This window comes from Salmo salar, chromosome 23 (genome assembly GCF_965601325.2).
Source record: "Salmo salar chromosome 23, fSalSal1, whole genome shotgun sequence".
NCBI classification, from domain to species: Eukaryota; Metazoa; Chordata; class Actinopteri; order Salmoniformes; family Salmonidae; genus Salmo; species Salmo salar.
The window spans coordinates 51965015-51985000 of NC_138313.1; the positions used below are offsets into that span (position 1 = coordinate 51965015).

Consider the following 19986-nt stretch of genomic DNA (forward strand, 5'->3'; position numbering starts at 1 on the left):
TCTATGTGTTGTTGTTTTGGATAGATAACTCTATGTGTTGTTGTTTTGGATAGATAACTCTATGTGTTGTTGTTTTGGATAGATAACTCTATGTGTTGTTGTTTTGGATAGATAACTCTTCATGTTGTTGTTTTGGATAGATAACTCTATGTGTTGTTGTTTTGGATAGATAACTCTATGTGTTGTTGTTTTGGATAGATAACTCTATGTGTTGTTGTTTTGGATAGATAACTCTATGTGTTGTTGTTTTGGATAGATAACTCTTCATGTTGTTGTTTTGGATAGATAACTCTATGTGTTGTTGTTTTGGATAGATAACTCTATGTGTTGTTGTTTTGGATAGATAACTCTATGTGTTGTTGTTTTGGATAGATAACTCTATGTGTTGTTGTTTTGGATAGATAACTCTTCATGTTGTTGTTTTGGATAGATAACTCTATGTGTTGTTGTTTTGGATAGATAACTCTATGTGTTGTTGTTTTGGATAGATAACTCTATGTGTTGTTGTTTTGGATAGATAACTCTATGTGTTGTTGTTTTGGATAGATAACTCTATGTGTTGTTGTTTTGGATAGATAACTCTATGTGTTGTTGTTTTGGATAGATAACTCTATGTGTTGTTGTTTTGGATAGATAACTCTATGTGTTGTTGTTTTGGATAGATAACTCTATGTGTTGTTGTTTTGGATAGATAACTCTATGTGTTGTTGTTTTGGATAGATAACTCTATGTGTTGTTGTTTTGGATAGATAACTCTATGTGTTGTTGTTTTGGATAGATAACTCTATGTGTTGTTGTTTTGGATAGATAACTCTATGTGTTGTTGTTTTGGATAGATAACTCTATGTGTTGTTGTTTTGGATAGATAACTCTATGTGTTGTTGTTTTGGATAGATAACTCTATGTGTTGTTGTTTTGGATAGATAACTCTATGTGTTGTTGTTTTGGATAGATAACTCTATGTGTTGTTGTTTTGGATAGATAACTCTATGTGTTGTTGTTTTGGATAGATAACTCTATGTGTTGTTGTTTTGGATAGATAACTCTATGTGTTGTTGTTTTGGATAGATAACTCTATGTGTTGTTGTTTTGGATAGATAACTCTATGTGTTGTTGTTTTGGATAGATAACTCTATGTGTTGTTGTTTTGGATAGATAACTCTATGTGTTGTTGTTTTGGATAGATAACTCTATGTGTTGTTGTTTTGGATAGATAACTCTATGTGTTGTTGTTTTGGATAGATAACTCTATGTGTTGTTGTTTTGGATAGATAACTCTATGTGTTGTTGTTTTGGATAGATAACTCTATGTGTTGTTGTTTTGGATAGATAACTCTATGTGTTGTTGTTTTGGATAGATAACTCTATGTGTTGTTGTTTTGGATAGATAACTCTATGTGTTGTTGTTTTGGATAGATAACTCTATGTGTTGTTGTTTTGGATAGATAACTCTTCATGTTGTTGTTTTGGATAGATAACTCTATGTGTTGTTGTTTTGGATAGATAACTCTATGTGTTGTTGTTTTGGATAGATAACTCTATGTGTTGTTGTTTTGGATAGATAACTCTATGTGTTGTTGTTTTGGATAGATAACTCTATGTGTTGTTGTTTTGGATAGATAACTCTATGTGTTGTTGTTTTGGATAGATAACTCTATGTGTTGTTGTTTTGGATAGATAACTCTATGTGTTGTTGTTTTGGATAGATAACTCTATGTGTTGTTGTTTTGGATAGATAACTCTATGTGTTGTTGTTTTGGATAGATAACTCTATGTGTTGTTGTTTTGGATAGATAACTCTATGTGTTGTTGTTTTGGATAGATAACTCTATGTGTTGTTGTTTTGGATAGATAACTCTCCATGTTGTTGTTTTGGATAGATAACTCTTCATGTTGTTGTTTTGGATAGATAACTCTATGTGTTGTTGTTTTGGATAGATAACTCTATGTGTTGTTGTTTTGGATAGATAACTCTATGTGTTGTTGTTTTGGATAGATAACTCTTCATGTTGTTGTTTTGGATAGATAACTCTATGTGTTGTTGTTTTGGATAGATAACTCTATGTGTTGTTGTTTTGGATAGATAACTCTATGTGTTGTTGTTTTGGATAGATAACTCTATGTGTTGTTGTTTTGGATAGATAACTCTATGTGTTGTTGTTTTGGATAGATAACTCTTCATGTTGTTGTTTTGGATAGATAACTCTATGTGTTGTTGTTTTGGATACATAACTATATGTGTTGTTGTTTTGGATAGATAACTCTATGTGTTGTTGTTTTGGATAGATAACTCTTCATGTTGTTGTTTTGGATAGATAACTCTTCATGTTGTTGTTTTGGATAGATAACTCTTCATGTTGTTGTTTTGGATAGATAACTCTTCATGTTGTTGTTTTGGATAGATAACTCTATGTGTTATTGTTTTGGATAGATAACTCTTCATGTTGTTGTTTTGGATAGATAACTCTATGTGTTGTTGTTTTGGATAGATAACTCTATGTGTTGTTGTTTTGGATAGATAACTCTATGTGTTGTTGTTTTGGATAGATAACTCTATGTGTTGTTGTTTTGGATAGATAACTCTATGTGTTGTTGTTTTGGATACATAACTCTATGTGTTGTTGTTTTGGATAGATAACTCTTCATGTTGTTGTTTTGGATAGATAACTCTATGTGTTGTTGTTTTGGATAGATAACTGTATGTGTTGTTGTTTTGGATAGATAACTCTATGTGTTGTTGTTTTGGATAGATAACTCTTCATGTTGTTGTTTTGGATAGATAACTCTATGTGTTGTTGTTTTGGGTAGATAACTCTATGTGTTGTTGTTTTGGATAGATAACTCTATGTGTTGTTGTTTTGGATAGATAACTCTATGTGTTGTTGTTTTGGATAGATAACTCTATGTGTTGTTGTTTTGGATAGATAACTCTATGTGTTGTTGTTTTGGATAGATAACTCTATGTGTTGTTGTTTTGGATAGATAACTCTATGTGTTGTTGTTTTGGATAGATAACTCTGTGTTGTTGTTTTGGATAGATAACTCTATGTGTTGTTGTTTTGGATAGATAACTCTATGTGTTGTTGTTTTGGATAGATAACTCTATGTGTTGTTGTTTTGGATAGATAACTCTATGTGTTGTTGTTTTGGATAGATAACTCTATGTGTTGTTGTTTTGGATAGATAACTCTATGTGTTGTTGTTTTGGATAGATAACTCTATGTGTTGTTGTTTTGGATAGATAACTCTATGTGTTGTTGTTTTGGATAGATAACTCTTCGTGTTGTTGTTTTGGATAGATAACTCTATGTGTTGTTGTTTTGGGTAGATAACTCTATGTGTTGTTGTTTTGGATAGATAACTCTATGTGTTGTTGTTTTGGATAGATAACTCTATGTGTTGTTGTTTTGGATAGATAACTCTATGTGTTGTTGTTTTGGATAGATAACTCTATGTGTTGTTGTTTTGGATAGATAACTCTATGTGTTGTTGTTTTGGATAGATAACTCTTCATGTTGTTGTTTTGGATAGATAACTCTATGTGTTGTTGTTTTGGATAGATAACTCTATGTGTTGTTGTTTTGGATAGATAACTCTATGTGTTGTTGTTTTGGATAGATAACTCTATGTGTTGTTGTTTTGGATAGATAACTCTATGTGTTGTTGTTTTGGATAGATAACTCTATGTGTTGTTGTTTTGGATAGATAACTCTATGTGTTGTTGTTTTGGATAGATAACTCTATGTGTTGTTGTTTTGGATAGATAACTCTATGTGTTGTTGTTTTGGATAGATAACTCTATGTGTTGTTGTTTTGGATAGATAACTCTATGTGTTGTTGTTTTGGATAGATAACTCTATGTGTTGTTGTTTTGGATAGATAACTCTATGTGTTGTTGTTTTGGATAGATAACTCTATGTGTTGTTGTTTTGGATAGATAACTCTTCGTAATGTTGATGTTTAGAGTGTTTTCCAATTATCCCAGAAGTGGTTAGATTCTATGGATTCTTCAATTACATTGAGCTGATTTCTGACCTGCTGTTCCTTCTTTGTCCGTAGTGTATTTCTGTATTGTTTTAGTGATTCACCGTAGTGAAGGTGTAGACTCCGGTTTTCTGGGTCTCTGTATTTTGGGTTGGACGGGTTTCTCAATTTCTTTCTCTTAGGTTTTTTACATTTTTCATCAAACCATTTCTCCTTGTTGTTAGTATTCTGCTGGAATTGTTTTAATTTGATATGTTAGCTGATAGGTCAAATATACTGTTCAGGCTTCCTAATGCTCAGTTTACACCTTCACTATTGCAGGGAAACATTTTGTCCAGGCCGTTGTTTTGGAGGGATTGGATTTGTTGTTGGTCTATTGTTTTTTGGTAGGTTTCTACACTACCCTCCTTCTATCTATAGCATTTCTTTATATTACACAGTTTGTTCGACTTCGATGCCTCATGGCTGAGTATTGCTCTTTTCAAGTAGACTGTGATTTTGCTGTGGTCTGATAGGGGTGTCAGTGGACTGACTGTGAACACTCTGAGAGACTCTGGGTTGAGGTCAGTGATAAAGTAGTCTACAGTACTGCTGCCAAGAGATATAGGTGTACCTACCGTAGGAGTGCCCTCAAAGCCTACCATTGACTATGTACAGACCCAGCGTGCGACAGAGCTATAGGTGTACCTACCATAGGTATTGACTATGTACAGACCCAGCGTGTGACAGAGCTATAGGTGTACCTACCATAGGTATTGACTATGTACAGACCCAGCGTGAGACAGAGCTATAGGTGTACCTACCATAGGTATTGACTATGTACAGACCCAGCGTGAGACAGAGCTATAGGTGTACCTACCATAGGTATTGACTATGTACAGACCCAGCGTGAGACAGAGCTATAGGTGTACCTACCATAGGTATTGACTATGTACAGACCCAGCGTGCGACAGAGCTATAGGTGTACCTACCATAGGTATTGACTATGTACAGACCCAGCGTGTGACAGAGCTATAGGTGTACCTACCATAGGTATTGACTATGTACAGACCCAGCGTGAGACAGAGCTATAGGTGTACCTACCATAGGTATTGACTATGTACAGACCCAGCGTGAGACAGAGCTATAGGTGTACCTACCATAGGTATTGACTATGTACAGACCCAGCGTGAGACAGAGCTATAGGTGTACCTACCATAGGTATTGACTATGTACAGACCCAGCGTGTGACAGAGCTATAGGTGTACCTACCATAGGTATTGACTATGTACAGACCCAGCGTTCGACAGAGCTATAGGTGTACCTACCATAGGTATTGACTATGTACAGACCCAGCGTGAGACAGAGCTATAGGTGACCTACCGTAGGTATTGACTATGTACAGACCCAGCGTGCGACAGAGCTATAGGTGTACCTACCATAGGTATTGACTATGTACAGACCCAGCGTGAGACAGAGCTATAGGTGTACCTACCATAGGTATTGACTATGTACAGACCCAGCGTGAGACAGAGCTATAGGTGTACCTACCATAGGTATTGACTATGTACAGACCCAGCGTGTGACAGAGCTATAGGTGTACCTACCATAGGTATTGACTATGTACAGACCCAGCGTGTGACAGAGCTATAGGTGTACCTACCATAGGTATTGACTATGTACAGACCCAGCGTGAGACAGAGCTATAGGTGTACCTACCATAGGTATTGACTATGTACAGACCCAGCGTGAGACAGAGCTATAGGTGTACCTACCATAGGTATTGACTATGTACAGACCCAGCGTGAGACAGAGCTATAGGTGTACCTACCATAGGTATTGACTATGTACAGACCCAGCGTGAGACAGAGCTATAGGTGTACCTACCATAGGTATTGACTATGTACAGACCCAGCGTGAGACAGAGCTATAGGTGTACCTACCATAGGTATTGACTATGTACAGACCCAGCGTGAGACAGAGCTATAGGTGTACCTACCATAGGTATTGACTATGTACAGACCCAGCGTGTGACAGAGCAGCAGGAGTTGTGGCAGGTTTTTGTTTGGTTATGTGGTCCTAGTTGTGTCTGGGGGGGCGTATGGGGGAGGGAATGCTGTCACCTCCAGGTAGGTGTTTGTCCTCCTGTGTGCTGAGGGTGTCAGGTTCTTGTCCAGTTCTGGCATTTAGGTCGCCACAGACTAGTACATCTCCCTGGGTCTGGAAATGATTGATTTCCCCCCTCCAGGATGGAGAAGCTGTCTTCATTATAGTATGGGGATTCTAGTGGAGGGATATATGTAGGATGGAGAAGCTGTCTTCATTATAGTATGGGGATTCTAGTGGGGGGATATAGGTAGGATGGAGAAGCTGTCTTCATTAAAGTATGGGGATTCTAGTGGAGGGATATAGGTAGGATGGAGAAGCTGTCTGCATTATAGTATGGGGATTCTAGTGGGGGGATATAGGTAGGATGGAGAAGCTGTCTTCATTAAAGTATGGGGATTCTAGTGGGAGGATATAGGTAGGATGGAGAAGCTGTCTTCATTAAAGTATGGGGGATTCTAGTGGAGGGATATAGGTAGGATGGAGAAGCTGTCTTCATTAAAGTATGGGGATTCTAGTGGGGGGATATAGGTAGTATGGAGAAGCTGTCTTCATTATAGTATGGGGATTCTAGTGGGGGGATATAGGTAGGATGGAGAAGCTGTCTTCATTAAAGTATGGGGGATTCTAGTGGAGGGATATAGGTAGGATGGAGAAGCTGTCTTCATTAAAGTATGGGGATTCTAGTGGGGGGATATAGGTAGGATGGAGAAGCTGTCTTCATTAAAGTATGGGGATTCTAGTGGAGGGATATAGGTAGGATGGAGAAGCTGTCTTCATTATAGTATGGGGATTCTAGTGGAGGGATATAGGTAGGATGGAGAAGCTGTCTTCATTATAGTATGGGGATTCTAGTGGAGGGATATATGTAGGATGGAGAAGCTGTCTTCATTATAGTATGGGGATTCTAGTGGGGGGATATAGGTAGGATGGAGAAGCTGTCTTCATTATAGTATGATTCTAGTGGGGGGATATAGGTAGGATGGAGAAGCTGTCTTCATTATAGTATGGGGATTCTAGTGGGGGGATATAGGTAGGATGGAGAAGCTGTCTTCATTAAAGTATGGGGGATTCTAGTGGAGGGATATATGTAGGATGGAGAAGCTGTCTTCATTATAGTATGGGGGATTCTAGTGGAGGGATATAGGTAGGATGGAGAAGCTGTCTTCATTAAAGTATGGGGGATTCTAGTGGAGGGATATATGTAGGATGGAGAAGCTGTCTTCATTAAAGTATGGGGATTCTAGTGGAGGGATATATGTAGGATGGAGAAGCTGTCTTCATTAAAGTATGGGGATTCTAGTGGGGGAAAATACAGTGGCTTGCGAAAGTATTCACCCCTGTGGCATTTTTCCTATTTTATTGCCTTACAACCTGGAATTAAAATAGATTTTTTGGAGGGGTTGTATCATTTGATTTACACAACATGCCTACCACTTTGAAGATGCAAATTATTTTTTATTGTGAAACAAACAAGAAATAAGACCAAAAAAAAACAGAAAACTTGAGCGTGCATAACTATTCACCCCCCCAAAGTCAATACTTTGTAGAGCCACCTTTTGCAGCAATTACAGCTGCAAGTCTCTTGGGGTATGTCTCTATAAGCTTGGCACATTTAGCCACTGGGATTTTTGCCCATTCTTCAAGGCTAAACTGCTCCAGCTCCTTCAAGTTGGATGGGTTCCTGCTGGTGTACAGCAATCTTTAAGTCATACCACAGATTCTCAATTGGATTGAGGTCTGGGCTTTGACTAGGCCATTCCAAGACATTTAAATGTTTCCCCTTAAACCACTCGAATGTTGCTTTAGCAGTATGCTTAGGGTCACTGTCCTGCTGGAAGGTGAACCTCCGTCCCAGTCTCAAATCTCTGTAAGACTGAAACAGGTTTCCCTCAAGAATTTCCCTGTATTTAGTGCCATCCATCATTCCTTAAATTCTAAGCAGTTTTCCAGTCCCTGCTGATGAAAAACATCCCCACAGCATGATGCTGCCACCACCATGCTTCACTGTGGGGATAGTATTCTCCGGGTGATGAGAGGTGTTGAGTTTGCACCAGACATAGCGTTTTCCTTGATGGCCAAAAAGCTCAATTTTAGTCTCATGTAACCAGAGTACCTTCTTCCATATGTTTGGGGAGTCTCCCACATGCCTGTTGGCGAACACCAAACATGTTTGCTTATTTTTTTCTTTAAGCCCTCTCTTTAACGGTGCTCCGTGGGATGTTCAAAGTTTCTGATCTTTTCTTTATAACTCAACCATGATCTGTACTTCTCCACATCTTTGTCCCTGACCTGTTGGGAGAGCTCCTTGGTCTTCATGGTGCCGCTTGCTTAGTGGTGTTGCAGACTCTGGGGCCTTTCACAACAGGTGTATATATAGTGAGATCATGTGACAGATCATGTGACACTTAGATTGCACACAGGTGGACATTTTCTGTTGAGATTATTACCTTATTAATTTCTAGCCAGATGTAACATAGGTCTGCTCTATACCAAATTAGCATACCCCCTGAGTCTCTTCCCTGTGTAACACCTGGTAGTTTGGTGGATAGGAATACCAGCTCTTTAACCTAGAAGGCAATCAGTGGGTCCATCTCTCTTTCCTCTCTCTCTCTCTCTCTCTCTCTCTCTCTCTCTCTCTCTCTCTCTCTCCCCCTTTCTCTCGTTCTCTCTATTCCCATTGTCTCTCTCTTTACGACTCTCTTTCTCTCTCTCTCTCTCTCTCTCTCTCCCCCTTTCTCTCGTTCTCTCTATTCCCATTGTCTCTCTCTTTACGACTCTCTCTCTCTCTCTCTCTCCCCCTTTCTCTCGTTCTCTCTATTCCCATTGTCTCTCTTTACGACTCTCTCTCTCTCTCTCTCTCTCTCTCTCTCTCTCTCTCTCTCTCTCTCTCTCCCCCTTTCTCTCGTTCTCTCTATTCCCATTGTCTCTCTCTTTACGACTCTCTTTCTCTCTCTCTCTCTCTCTCTCTCTCTCTCTCTCTCCCCCTTTCTCTCGTTCTCTCTATTCCCATTGTCTCTCTCTTTACGACTCTCTCTCTCTCTCTCTCTCTCCCCCTTTCTCTCGTTCTCTCTATTCCCATTGTCTCTCTTTACGACTCTCTCTCTCTCTCTCTCTCTCTCTCTCTCCCCCTTTCTCTCGTTCTCTCTATTCCCATTGTCTCTCTCTTTACGACTCTCTCTCTCTCTCTCTGTCTCTCTCTCTCTCTGTCTGTCTCTCTCTCTCTCTCTTTCTCTCTCTCTCTCTCCCCCTTTCTCTCGTTCTCTCTATTCCCATTGTCTCTCTCTTTACGACTGTCTTCTCTCTCTCTCTCTCTCTCTCTCTCTCTCTCTCTCTCTCTCTCTCTCTCTCTCTCTCTCTCTCTCTCTCCCCCTTTCTCTCGTTCTCTCTATTCCCATTGTCTCTCTCTTTACGACTCTCTCTCTCTCTCTCTCTCCCCCTTTCTCTCGTTCTCTCTATTCCCATTGTCTCTCTTTACGACTCTCTCTCTCTCTCTCTCTCTCTCTCTCTCTCTCTCTCTCTCTCTCTCTCTCTCTCTCTCCCCCTTTCTCTCGTTCTCTCTATTCCCATTGTCTCTCTCTTTACGACTCTCTCTCTCTCTCTCTCTGTCTCTCTCTCTCTCTGTCTGTCTCTCTCTCTCTCTTTCTTTCTCTCTCTCTCCCCCTTTCTCTCGTTCTCTCTATTCCCATTGTCTCTCTCTCTCTTTACGACTCTCTTTCTCAAGCTTTGATCTCTCTGTCTGAAACAGACATGAGTTATATATCAATCAATGGCAACGACTAGAATCAGATGTTTTAAACCATCATGCCATGAAAAATAATATACTCTTATCTACCATCGTAAGTAGTCAATCATAGTGTTTTTAGCCCACTTTACATAAGACACTAAGGGTGTCTGGTATTGGTTCAAATCAGGAAGTCCTATAACTGATGTGTGTGTGTGTTTGAAGCTTGTGTGTGTGTTTGTGTGTGTGTGTGTGTGTGTGTGTGGTGTGTGTGTGTGTGTGTGTGTGTGTGTGTGTGTGTGTGTGTGTGTGTGTGTGTGTGTGTGTGTGTGTGTGTGTGTGTGTGTGTTTGTGTATACCTTTGTGTCAGTTTATGAGTGCAGGTGTAGTCCTGGTGTAGGTCTCAAAGCACACAGCACAGCCGTCAGCTCACACACAGACACACAGCGCCATCTACTGGCAGGCTAACGGTATTGCAGCACAGAGACACACCGCGCCATCTACTGGCAGGCTAACGGTACTGCAGCACAGTCACACAGCGCCATCTACTGGCAGTCTAACGGTACTGCAGCACAGAGACACACCGCGCCATCTACTGGCAGGCTAACGGTACTGCAGCACACAGTCACACAGCGCCATCTACTGGCAGTCTAACGGTACTGCAGCACAGAGACACAGCGCCATCTACTGGCAGTCTAACGGTACTGCAGCACAGAGACACACAGTGCCATCTTCTGGCAGGCTAACGGTACTGCAGCACACAGACACACAGCGCCATCTTCTGGCAGTCTAACGGTACTGCAGCACAGAGACACACAGCGACATCTACTGGCAGGCTAACGGTATTGCAGCACAGAGACACACCGCGCCATCTACTGGCAGGCTAACGGTATTGCAGCACAGAGACACACCGCGCCATCTACTGGCAGGCTAACGGTACTGCAGTAGACAGTACTGCAGTGTATACAGTATAGTAATCCAGTGGGATGAAAATATTGCACAAAGATATACATATAGTTTTACTAGTATGTCACACCTAGTATATTATATAATGTTAAAATTATATTATTTAAATGCGAAGGCACCATTGAATAAACTAAGGCCATTGTAGGATCCTCATCAGTCACATATTAAACAGGCATTTTGTTTATTCATGAGGAATTTGATGGACTGTCAACCTTTGTCTCTGATGTTGAAACCACAGCCTACCATGTTCCCCTCTCCATTATAGTTCAGTCCTTACTGGGCTGCAATGCCTGGTGACTTGTGTTGTTCTCTGTGGTTTGGTGTTGTTCTCTGTGGTTTGGTGTTGTTCTCTGGTTTGGTGTTGTTCTCTGTGGTTTGGTGTTGTTCTCTGGTTTGGTGTTGTTCTCTCTGGTTTGGTGTTGTTCTCTGGTTTGGTGTTGTTCTCTGTGGTTTGGTGGTGTTCTCTGTGGTTTGGTGTTGTTCTCTCTGGTTTGGTGTTGTTCTCTGGTTTGGTGTTGTTCTCTGTGGTTTGGTGTTGTTCTCTGGTTTGGTGTTGTTCTCTGTGGTTTGGTGTTGTTCTCTGGTTTGGTGTTGTTCTCTGGTTTGGTGTTGTTCTCTGTGGTTTGGTGTTGTTCTCTGGTTTGGTGGTGTTCTCTGTGGTTTGGTGTTGTTCTCTGTGGTTTGGTGTTGTTCTCTGGTTTGGTGTTGTTCTCTGTGGTTTGGTGTTGTTCTCTGGTTTGGTGTTGTTCTCTGTGGTTTGGTGTTGTTCTCTGTGGTTTGGTGTTGTTCTCTGGTTTGGTGTTGTTCTCTGGTTTGGTGTGTGTTGTCTCTGGTTTGGTGTTGTTCTCTGTGGTTTGGTGTTGTTCTCTCTGGTTTGGTGTTGTTCTCTGTGGTTTGGTGTTGTTCTCTGTGGTTTGGTGTTGTTCTCTCTGGTTTGGTGTTGTTCTCTGTGGTTTGGTGTTGTTCTCTCTGGTTTGGTGTTGTTCTCTGTGGTTTGGTGTTGTTCTCTGGTTTGGTGTTGTTCTCTGGTTTGGTGTTGTTCTCTGTGGTTTGGTGTTGTTCTCTGTGGTTTGGTGTTGTTCTCTGTGGTTTGGTGTTGTTCTCTGGTTTGGTGTTGTTCTCTGGTTTGGTGTTGTTCTCTGGTTTGGTGTTGTTCTCTGTGGTTTGGTGTTGTTCTCTGTGGTTTGGTGTTGTTCTCTGGTTTGGTGGTGTTCTCTGGTTGGTGTTGTTCTCTGGTTTGGTGTTGTTCTCTGTGGTTTGGTGTTGTTCTCTGTGGTTTGGTGTTGTTCTCTGTGGTTTGGTGTTGTTCTCTGTGGTTTGGTGTTGTTCTCTGTGGTTTGGTGTTGTTCTCTGGTTTGGTGTTGTTCTCTGTGGTTTGGTGTTGTTCTCTGTGGTTTGGTGTTGTTCTCTGGTTTGGTGTTGTTCTCTGGTTTGGTGTTGTTCTCTGTGGTTTGGTGGTGTTCTCTGTGGTTTGGTGTTGTTCTCTGGTTTGGTGTTCTCTGTGGTTTGGTGTTGTTCTCTGTGGTTTGGTGTTGTTCTCTGTGGTTTGGTGTTGTTCTCTGGTTTGGTGTTGTTCTCTGTGGTTTGGTGTTGTTCTCTGGTTTGGTGTTGTTCTCTGGTTTGGTGTTGTTCTCTGGTTTGGTGTTGTTCTCTGTGGTTTGGTGTTGTTCTCTGGTTTGGTGTTGTTCTCTGGTTTGGTGTTGTTCTCTGTGGTTTGGTGTTGTTCTCTGGTTTGGTGTTGTTCTCTGTGGTTTGGTGTTGTTCTCTGGTTTGGTGTTGTTCTCTGTGGTTTGGTGTTGTTCTCTGTGGTTTGGTGTTGTTCTCTGTGGTTTGGTGTTGTTCTCTGTGGTTTGGTGTTGTTCTCTGTGGTTTGGTGTTGTTCTCTGTGGTTTGGTGTTGTTCTCTGTGGTTTGGTGTTGTTCTCTGGTTTGGTGTTGTTCTCTGTGGTTTGGTGTTGTTCTCTGTGGTTTGGTGGTGTTCTCTGTGGTTTGGTGTTGTTCCCTGGGGTTTGGTGGTGTTCTCTGTGGTTTGGTGTTGTCCTCTGGTTTGGTGTTGTTCTCTCTGGTTTGGTGTTGTTCTCTGTGGTTTGGTGTTGTCCTCTGGTTTGGTGTTGTTCTCTCTGGTTTGGTGTTGTTCTCTGGGGTTTGGTGGTGTTCTCTGTGGTTTGGTGTTGTTCTCTGGTTTGGTGTTGTTCTCTGGTTTGGTGTTGTTCTCTCTGGTTTGGTGTTGTTCTCTGTGGTTTGGTGTTGTTCTCTGTGGTTTGGTGTTGTTCTCTGTGGTTTGGTGGTGTTCTCTGTGGTTTGGTGTTGTTCTCTGTGGTTTGGTGTTGTTCCCTGGGGTTTGGTGGTGTTCTCTGTGGTTTGGTGTTGTCCTCTGGTTTGGTGTTGTTCTCTGTGGTTTGGTGTTGTCCTCTGGTTTGGTGTTGTTATCTGGTTTGGTGTTGTTCTCTGGTTTGGTGTTGTTCTCTGTGGTTTGGTGTTGTTCTCTGTGGTTTGGTGTTGTTCTCTGGTTTGGTGTTGTTCTCTGTGGTTTGGTGTTGTTCTCTGTGGTTTGGTGGTGTTCTCTGTGGTTTGGTGTTGTTCTCTGGTTTGGTGTTCTCTGTGGTTTGGTGTTGTTCTCTGTGGTTTGGTGTTGTTCTCTGTGGTTTGGTGTTGTTCTCTGGTTTGGTGTTGTTCTCTGTGGTTTGGTGTTGTTCTCTGGTTTGGTGTTGTTCTCTGGTTTGGTGTTGTTCTCTCTGGTTTGGTGTTGTTCTCTGGTTTGGTGGTGTTCTCTGGTTTGGTGTTGTTCTCTGTGGTTTGGTGTTGTTCTCTGGTTTGGTGTTGTTCTCTGGTTTGGTGTTGTTCTCTGGTTTGTGTTGTTCTCTGTGGTTTGGTGTTGTTCTCTGGTTTGGTGGTGTTCTCTGGTTTGGTGTTGTTCTCTGTGGTTTGGTGTTGTTCTCTGGTTTGGTGGTGTTCTCTGTGGTTTGGTGTTGTTCTCTGTGGTTGGTGGCTCTGGTGGTGTTCTCGGGTGGTGGTCTCTGGTGGTGGTGTTCTCTGTGGTTTGGTGTTGTTCTCTGTGGTTTGGTGTTGTTCTCTGTGGTTTGGTGTTGTTCTCTGTGGTTTGGTGTTGTTCTCTGTGGTTTGGTGTTGTTCTCTGTGGTTTGGTGTTGTTCTCTGGTTTGGTGTTGTTCTCTGTGGTTTGGTGTTGTTCTCTGTGGTTTGGTGGTGTTCTCTGTGGTTTGGTGTTGTTCCCTGGGGTTTGGTGGTGTTCTCTGTGGTTTGGTGTTGTCCTCTGGTTTGGTGTTGTTCTCTCTGGTTTGGTGTTGTTCTCTGTGGTTTGGTGTTGTCCTCTGGTTTGGTGTTGTTCTCTCTGGTTTGGTGTTGTTCTCTGGGGTTTGGTGGTGTTCTCTGTGGTTTGGTGTTGTTCTCTGGTTTGGTGTTGTTCTCTGGTTTGGTGTTGTTCTCTCTGGTTTGGTGTTGTTCTCTGTGGTTTGGTGTTGTTCTCTGTGGTTTGGTGTTGTTCTCTGTGGTTTGGTGGTGTTCTCTGTGGTTTGGTGTTGTTCTCTGTGGTTTGGTGTTGTTCCCTGGGGTTTGGTGGTGTTCTCTGTGGTTTGGTGTTGTCCTCTGGTTTGGTGTTGTTCTCTGTGGTTTGGTGTTGTCCTCTGGTTTGGTGTTGTTATCTGGTTTGGTGTTGTTCTCTGGTTTGGTGTTGTTCTCTGGTTTGGTGTTGTTCTCTGTGGTTTGGTGTTGTTCTCTGTGGTTTGGTGTTGTTATCTGGTTTGGTGTTGTTATCTGGTTTGGTGTTGTTCTCTGGTTTGGTGTTGTTCTCTGTGGTTTGGTGTTGTTCTCTGTGGTTTGGTGTTGTTCTCTGGTTTGGTGTTGTTCTCTGGTTTGGTGTTGTTCTCTGTGGTTTGGTGTTGTTCTCTGTGGTTTGGTGGTGTTCTCTGGTTTGGTGTTGTTCTCTGGTTTGGTGTTGTTCTCTGTGGTTTGGTGTTGTTCTCTGTGGTTTGGTGTTGTTCTCTGTGGTTTGGTGGTGTTATCTGTGGTTGGTGTTGTTCTCTGTGGTTTGGTGTTGTTCCCTGGTTTGGTGTGTATGTGGTACATCATGTAATGAAGCAATGTTGCTGTCTGTTGAATCTCACCCAGTGTTGTTTGATGCATTATGATGACTGACCTCTTTTCCTGCATTATTATTTATTGGATCAGTCACACTGATGCTGACTATCTCTCTCTCTCTGTCTGACTATCTCTCTCTCTCTGTCTGACTATCTCTCTCTCTCTGTCTGACTATCTCTCTCTCTCTGTCTGACTATCTCTATCTCTCTGTCTGACTATCTCTCTCTCTCTGTCTGACTATCTCTCTCTCTGTCTGACTATCTCTCTCTCTCTGTCTGACTATCTCTCTCTCTGTCTGACTATCTCTCTCTCTCTGTCTGACTATCTCTCTCTCTGTCTGACTATCTCTCTCTCTCTGTCTGACTATCTCTCTCTCTGTCTGACTATCTCTCTCTCTCTGTCTGACTATCTCTCTCTCTGTCTGACTATCTCTCTCTCTCTGACTATCTCTCTCTCTCTCTGTCTGACTATCTCTCTCTCTGTCTGACTATCTCTCTCTCTCTCTCTCTCTGTCTGACTATCTCTCTCTCTCTCTCTGTCTGACTATCTCTCTCTCTCTGTCTGACTATCTCTCTCTCTCTCTCTGACTATCTCTCTCTCTCTGACTATCTCTCTCTCTGTCTGACTATCTCTCTCTCTCTGTCTGACTATCTCTCTCTCTCTCTCTCTGACTATCTCTCTCTCTCTGTCTGACTATCTCTCTCTCTCTGTCTGACTATCTCTCTCTCTCTGTCTGACTATCTCTCTCTCTCTGTCTGACTATCTCTCTCTCTCTGTCTGACTATCTCTCTCTCTCTGTCTGACTATCTCTCTCTCTCTGTCTGACTATCTCTCTCTCTCTGTCTGACTATCTCTCTCTCTCTGTCTGACTATCTCTCTCTCTGTCTGACTATCTCTCTCTCTCTGTCTGACTATCTCTCTCTCTCTGTCTGACTATCTCTCTCTCTCTGTCTGACTATCTCTCTCTCTCTGTCTGACTATCTCTCTCTCTCTGTCTGACTATCTCTCTCTCTCTGTCTGACTATCTCTCTCTCTCTGTCTGACTATCTCTCTCTCTCTGTCTGACTATCTCTCTCTCTGTCTGACTATCTCTCTCTCTGTCTGACTATCTCTCTGTCTGACTATCTCTCTCTCTGTCTGACTATCTCTCTCTCTCTGTCTGACTATCTCTCTGTCTGACTATCTCTCTCTCTCTGTCTGACTATCTCTCTCTCTCTGTCTGACTATCTCTCTCTCTCTGTCTGACTATCTCTCTCTCTCTGTCTGACTATCTCTCTCTCTCTGTCTGACTATCTCTCTCTCTGTCTGACTATCTCTCTCTCTGTCTGTCTGACTATCTCTCTCTCTCTGTCTGACTATCTCTCTCTCTGTCTGACTATCTCTCTCTCTGTCTGACTATCTCTCTCTCTGTCTGACTATCTCTCTCTCTCTGTCTGACTATCTCTCTCTCTCTCTCTCTGTCTGACTATCTCTCTCTCTCTGTCTGACTATCTCTCTCTCTCTGTCTGACTATCTCTCTCTCTCTGTCTGACTATCTCTCTCTCTCTGTCTGACTATCTCTCTCTCTCTGTCTGACTATCTCTCTCTCTCTGTCTGACTATCTCTCTCTCTCTGTCTGACTATCTCTCTCTCTCTGTCTGACTATCTCTCTCTCTCTGTCTGACTATCTCTCTCTCTCTGTCTGACTATCTCTCTCTCTCTGTCTGACTATCTCTCTCTCTCTGTCTGACTATCTCTCTCTCTCTGTCTGACTATCTCTCTCTCTCTGTCTGACTATCTCTCTTCTCTGTCTGACTATCTCTCTCTCTCTGTCTGACTATCTCTCTGTCTGTCTGACTATCTCTCTGTCTGTCTGACTATCTCTCTCTCTTTCTGTCTGACTATCTCTCTTTCTGTCTATCTCTCTGTCTGACTGACTATCTCTCTCTCTGTCTGTCTGACTATCTCTCCGTCTGACTACCTCTGTCTGTCTGACTATCTCTCTGTCTGTCTGACTATCTCTCTGTCTGTCTGACTATCTCTCTGTCTGTCTGACTATCTCTCTGTCTGACTACCTCTGTCTGTCTGACTATCTCTCTGTCTGTCTGACTATCTCTCTGTCTGTCTGACTATCTCTCTGTCTGACTATCTCTCTCTCTGTCTGACTATCTCTCTGTCTGTCTGACTATCTCTCTGTCTGTCTGACTATCTCTCTGTCTGACTACCTCTGTCTGTCTGACTATCTCTCTGTCTGTCTGACTATCTCTCTGTCTGACTACCTCTGTCTGTCTGACTATCTCTCTGTCTGTCTGACTATCTCTCTGTCTCTCTCTCCCTCCCCCCTCCCCCTCCCCGCACCAGGTTGTCCATCAGGGTTCTATGGTAGAGACTGTACCGAGGTGTGTCGTTGTCAGAATGGCGGGAGCTGTGATCACAAGACAGGACAGTGTTCCTGTCTCACCGGCTTCATTGGGACCAGCTGTGAACAGAGTGAGTGGAACAACATCTACACATGTTAATTGATTGGTCAATTCATTTCCCGATGAATTGACCAATCAGTGTTACTCTGTCTCGTCTTGTATCTCAGAGTATCTTTGGTAATAACTCAGCTCTCTGAGTAGTTCCATCATGTGCTCTGTGTCGGCGAATGAGTGAGTTCCCTACCCATTCTAGTGCACTACCCATTCTAGTGCACTACCCATTCTAGTGCCTTACCCATTCTAGTGCACTACCCATTCTAGTGCCCTACCCATTCTAGTGCCCTACCCATTCTAGTGCCCTACCCATTCTAGTGCACTACCCATTCTAGTGCACTACCCATTCTAGTGCCCTACCCATTCTAGTGCCCTACCCATTCTAGTGCACTACCCATTCTATTGCACTACCCATTCTAGTGCCCTACCCATTCTAGTGCCCTACCCATTCTAGTGCACTACCCATTCTAGTGCACTACCCATTCTATTGCACTACCCATTCTAGTGCCCTACCCATTCTAGTGCCCTACCCATTCTAGTGCCCTACCCATTCTAGTGCACTACCCATTCTAGTGCACTACCCATTCTATTGCACTACCCATTCTAGTGCCCTACCCATTCTAGTGCCCTACCCATTCTAGTGCCCTACCCATTCTAGTGCACTACCCATTCTAGTGCACTACCCATTCTAGTGCACTACCCATTCTAGTTCCCTACCCATTCTAGTGGACTACCATTCTAGTGCCCTACCCATTCTAGTGCCCTACCCATTCTAGTGCCCTACCCATTCTTCCGCTCTGTCAGTATTTTTAGTGATTTCTGTGTGCTCCTCTCCCCCCGTCTCAGAGTGTCCCCCTGGTACGTTTGGTCACGGCTGCCAGCAGCTGTGTGACTGTATGAACAACGCCACCTGCGACTACGTGACGGGAACCTGCTACTGCAGCATCGGCTACAAAGGCATTCGCTGTGATCAAGGTGAGGAGAAATACTACCCAGCAAACCCGGGAAACATTCCCAGAACATTAGATTCACATTTTAAGTTCTAGCTACGTTTTTTTTTTTTTTTTTTTATTATCTCACATTAGGATGATAACATCCTTAAAAACATTCAGAGAATGTTTTTGATCAAATCTATTTATTGCAACAACAACAACAACAACAACAAACATTTGATTTTAGATGAGTTTATGAGTCAGTGCACAGGCTCAGCGATGTCGTCACAGGTTACAGTGAAATTCTTATGCTCCGAGTTCCAACAGAAAAAGTACAAACCTCCAAATTTTTTGTAGGAGCTCGAGGAAAAGTCTACCGTGTTCTTCAGCGCCATCTTGCTACAGGTTCACCTGATGTTACAAGAATCTTCCCAGAACATATTTGTTTGTCCTTTATAGGTTATTACCAGAATGTTTCATTAGGTTGTGGTACAACTGTGGGGTCATGACAAGAGATATGTTCCCACAATGCAAAAAAAAAAAAAAAAAAAAAAACTGTCCACCTGCGACGAGTATGAAGCGAGGGGCCAGCCAACGAGAGCGTACAGGTCGCAGTGGTGGGTAGTATATGGGGTTTTGGTGACAAAACGGATGGCACTGTGATAGACTTTCAGATAATGTTTGTATCCGGGTGCAAGAATGATCACAAAACAGCCTTTCTGAGTTCTTTTATAGTTTCCCAGAACATGTAATTAGGTTGAGGTTTGTCCTTTATAGTTTCCCAGAACATGTAATTAGGTTGTGGGAACAGTGTGTGTTGATTACACAAGAAATAGGTTCCCAAAACACAACATATGCTCAGTTGTGATGACAATCTTTAAGTTGTACAGGACATTCCCTTAATGTTGTGATAATTAAATGTGTCCGTTTTTATAATGTTCATAGTGTATTTCTTTTTACAACTGGACAGTTTTTGTGTTTTGGGAACATATCTTTTTTTGATGTTCCCACCAGACCGTTTCCACAACCAAATGTAACATTCTGGGAACCTATAAAGGACAAACCCAACCTAATTACATGTTATGGGAACCTTTAAAGAACAGACTAAATGTGTTCTGGGAACTTTCTTGTAACATCAGGCGATATATATATATATTTTTTTCACCTTTAAAATAAATATTGTTGAATCATCCGGACAACTGGACATTTTGTTGTTGTTGTGAGAACATTTGCTGTGATCTAACAAATGTTCTGTGAACATTCACAGAACCAATTTTGGTTTGCTGGGTAGTATCTCTGTCTCTCGCCCCCCTCTTTCAATCTTCGATCGCTTTATCTTTTCTCTGTCTCTGGCTCTCAAACAAACACACACACACTTAACCTCCTCCCCCCTTTGTCCGTGTGTGTGTTCCTCTCCCCAGCTGCTCTGATGATGGAGGAGTTAAACCCTTACACAAAGATCAGTCCAGCGCGGGGAGGTTCAGAGCACCAATCAGCTGGGGCTGTGATGGGCATCATCTTCCTCCTCCTCCTCATCATGATGGCTATGCTCAGCCTGTTTGTCTGGTTCCGACAGAGACAGAGGGACAAGGGACATCACATGCAGCCTAGTGTGGCATATACACCTGGCCTGAGGATAACAAACACCGACTATTCTGGTGAGTTGACCCCTAACCCCTAACCCTAATCCTGACCCCTAACCCCTAAACCCTAACCCCTAACCCCTAAACCTGACCCTACCCCTGACC

At 42.4% G+C, this 19986-nt stretch overlaps 1 protein-coding gene across 1 annotated transcript in view; it reads left to right on the top strand.

Annotated features, from left to right (window-relative positions):
* Positions 1–19986, top strand: part of megf11 (multiple EGF-like-domains 11) — a 369526-nt gene that overhangs the window by 340928 nt on the left and 8612 nt on the right. Inside the window, exons 14-16 of the mRNA XM_045706373.2 lie at positions 17194–17322; positions 18153–18281; positions 19660–19896. Of these exons, the coding sequence (XP_045562329.2) occupies positions 17194–17322; positions 18153–18281; positions 19660–19896 (495 nt within the window). The remainder of the gene's footprint in view (positions 1–17193; positions 17323–18152; positions 18282–19659; positions 19897–19986) is intronic.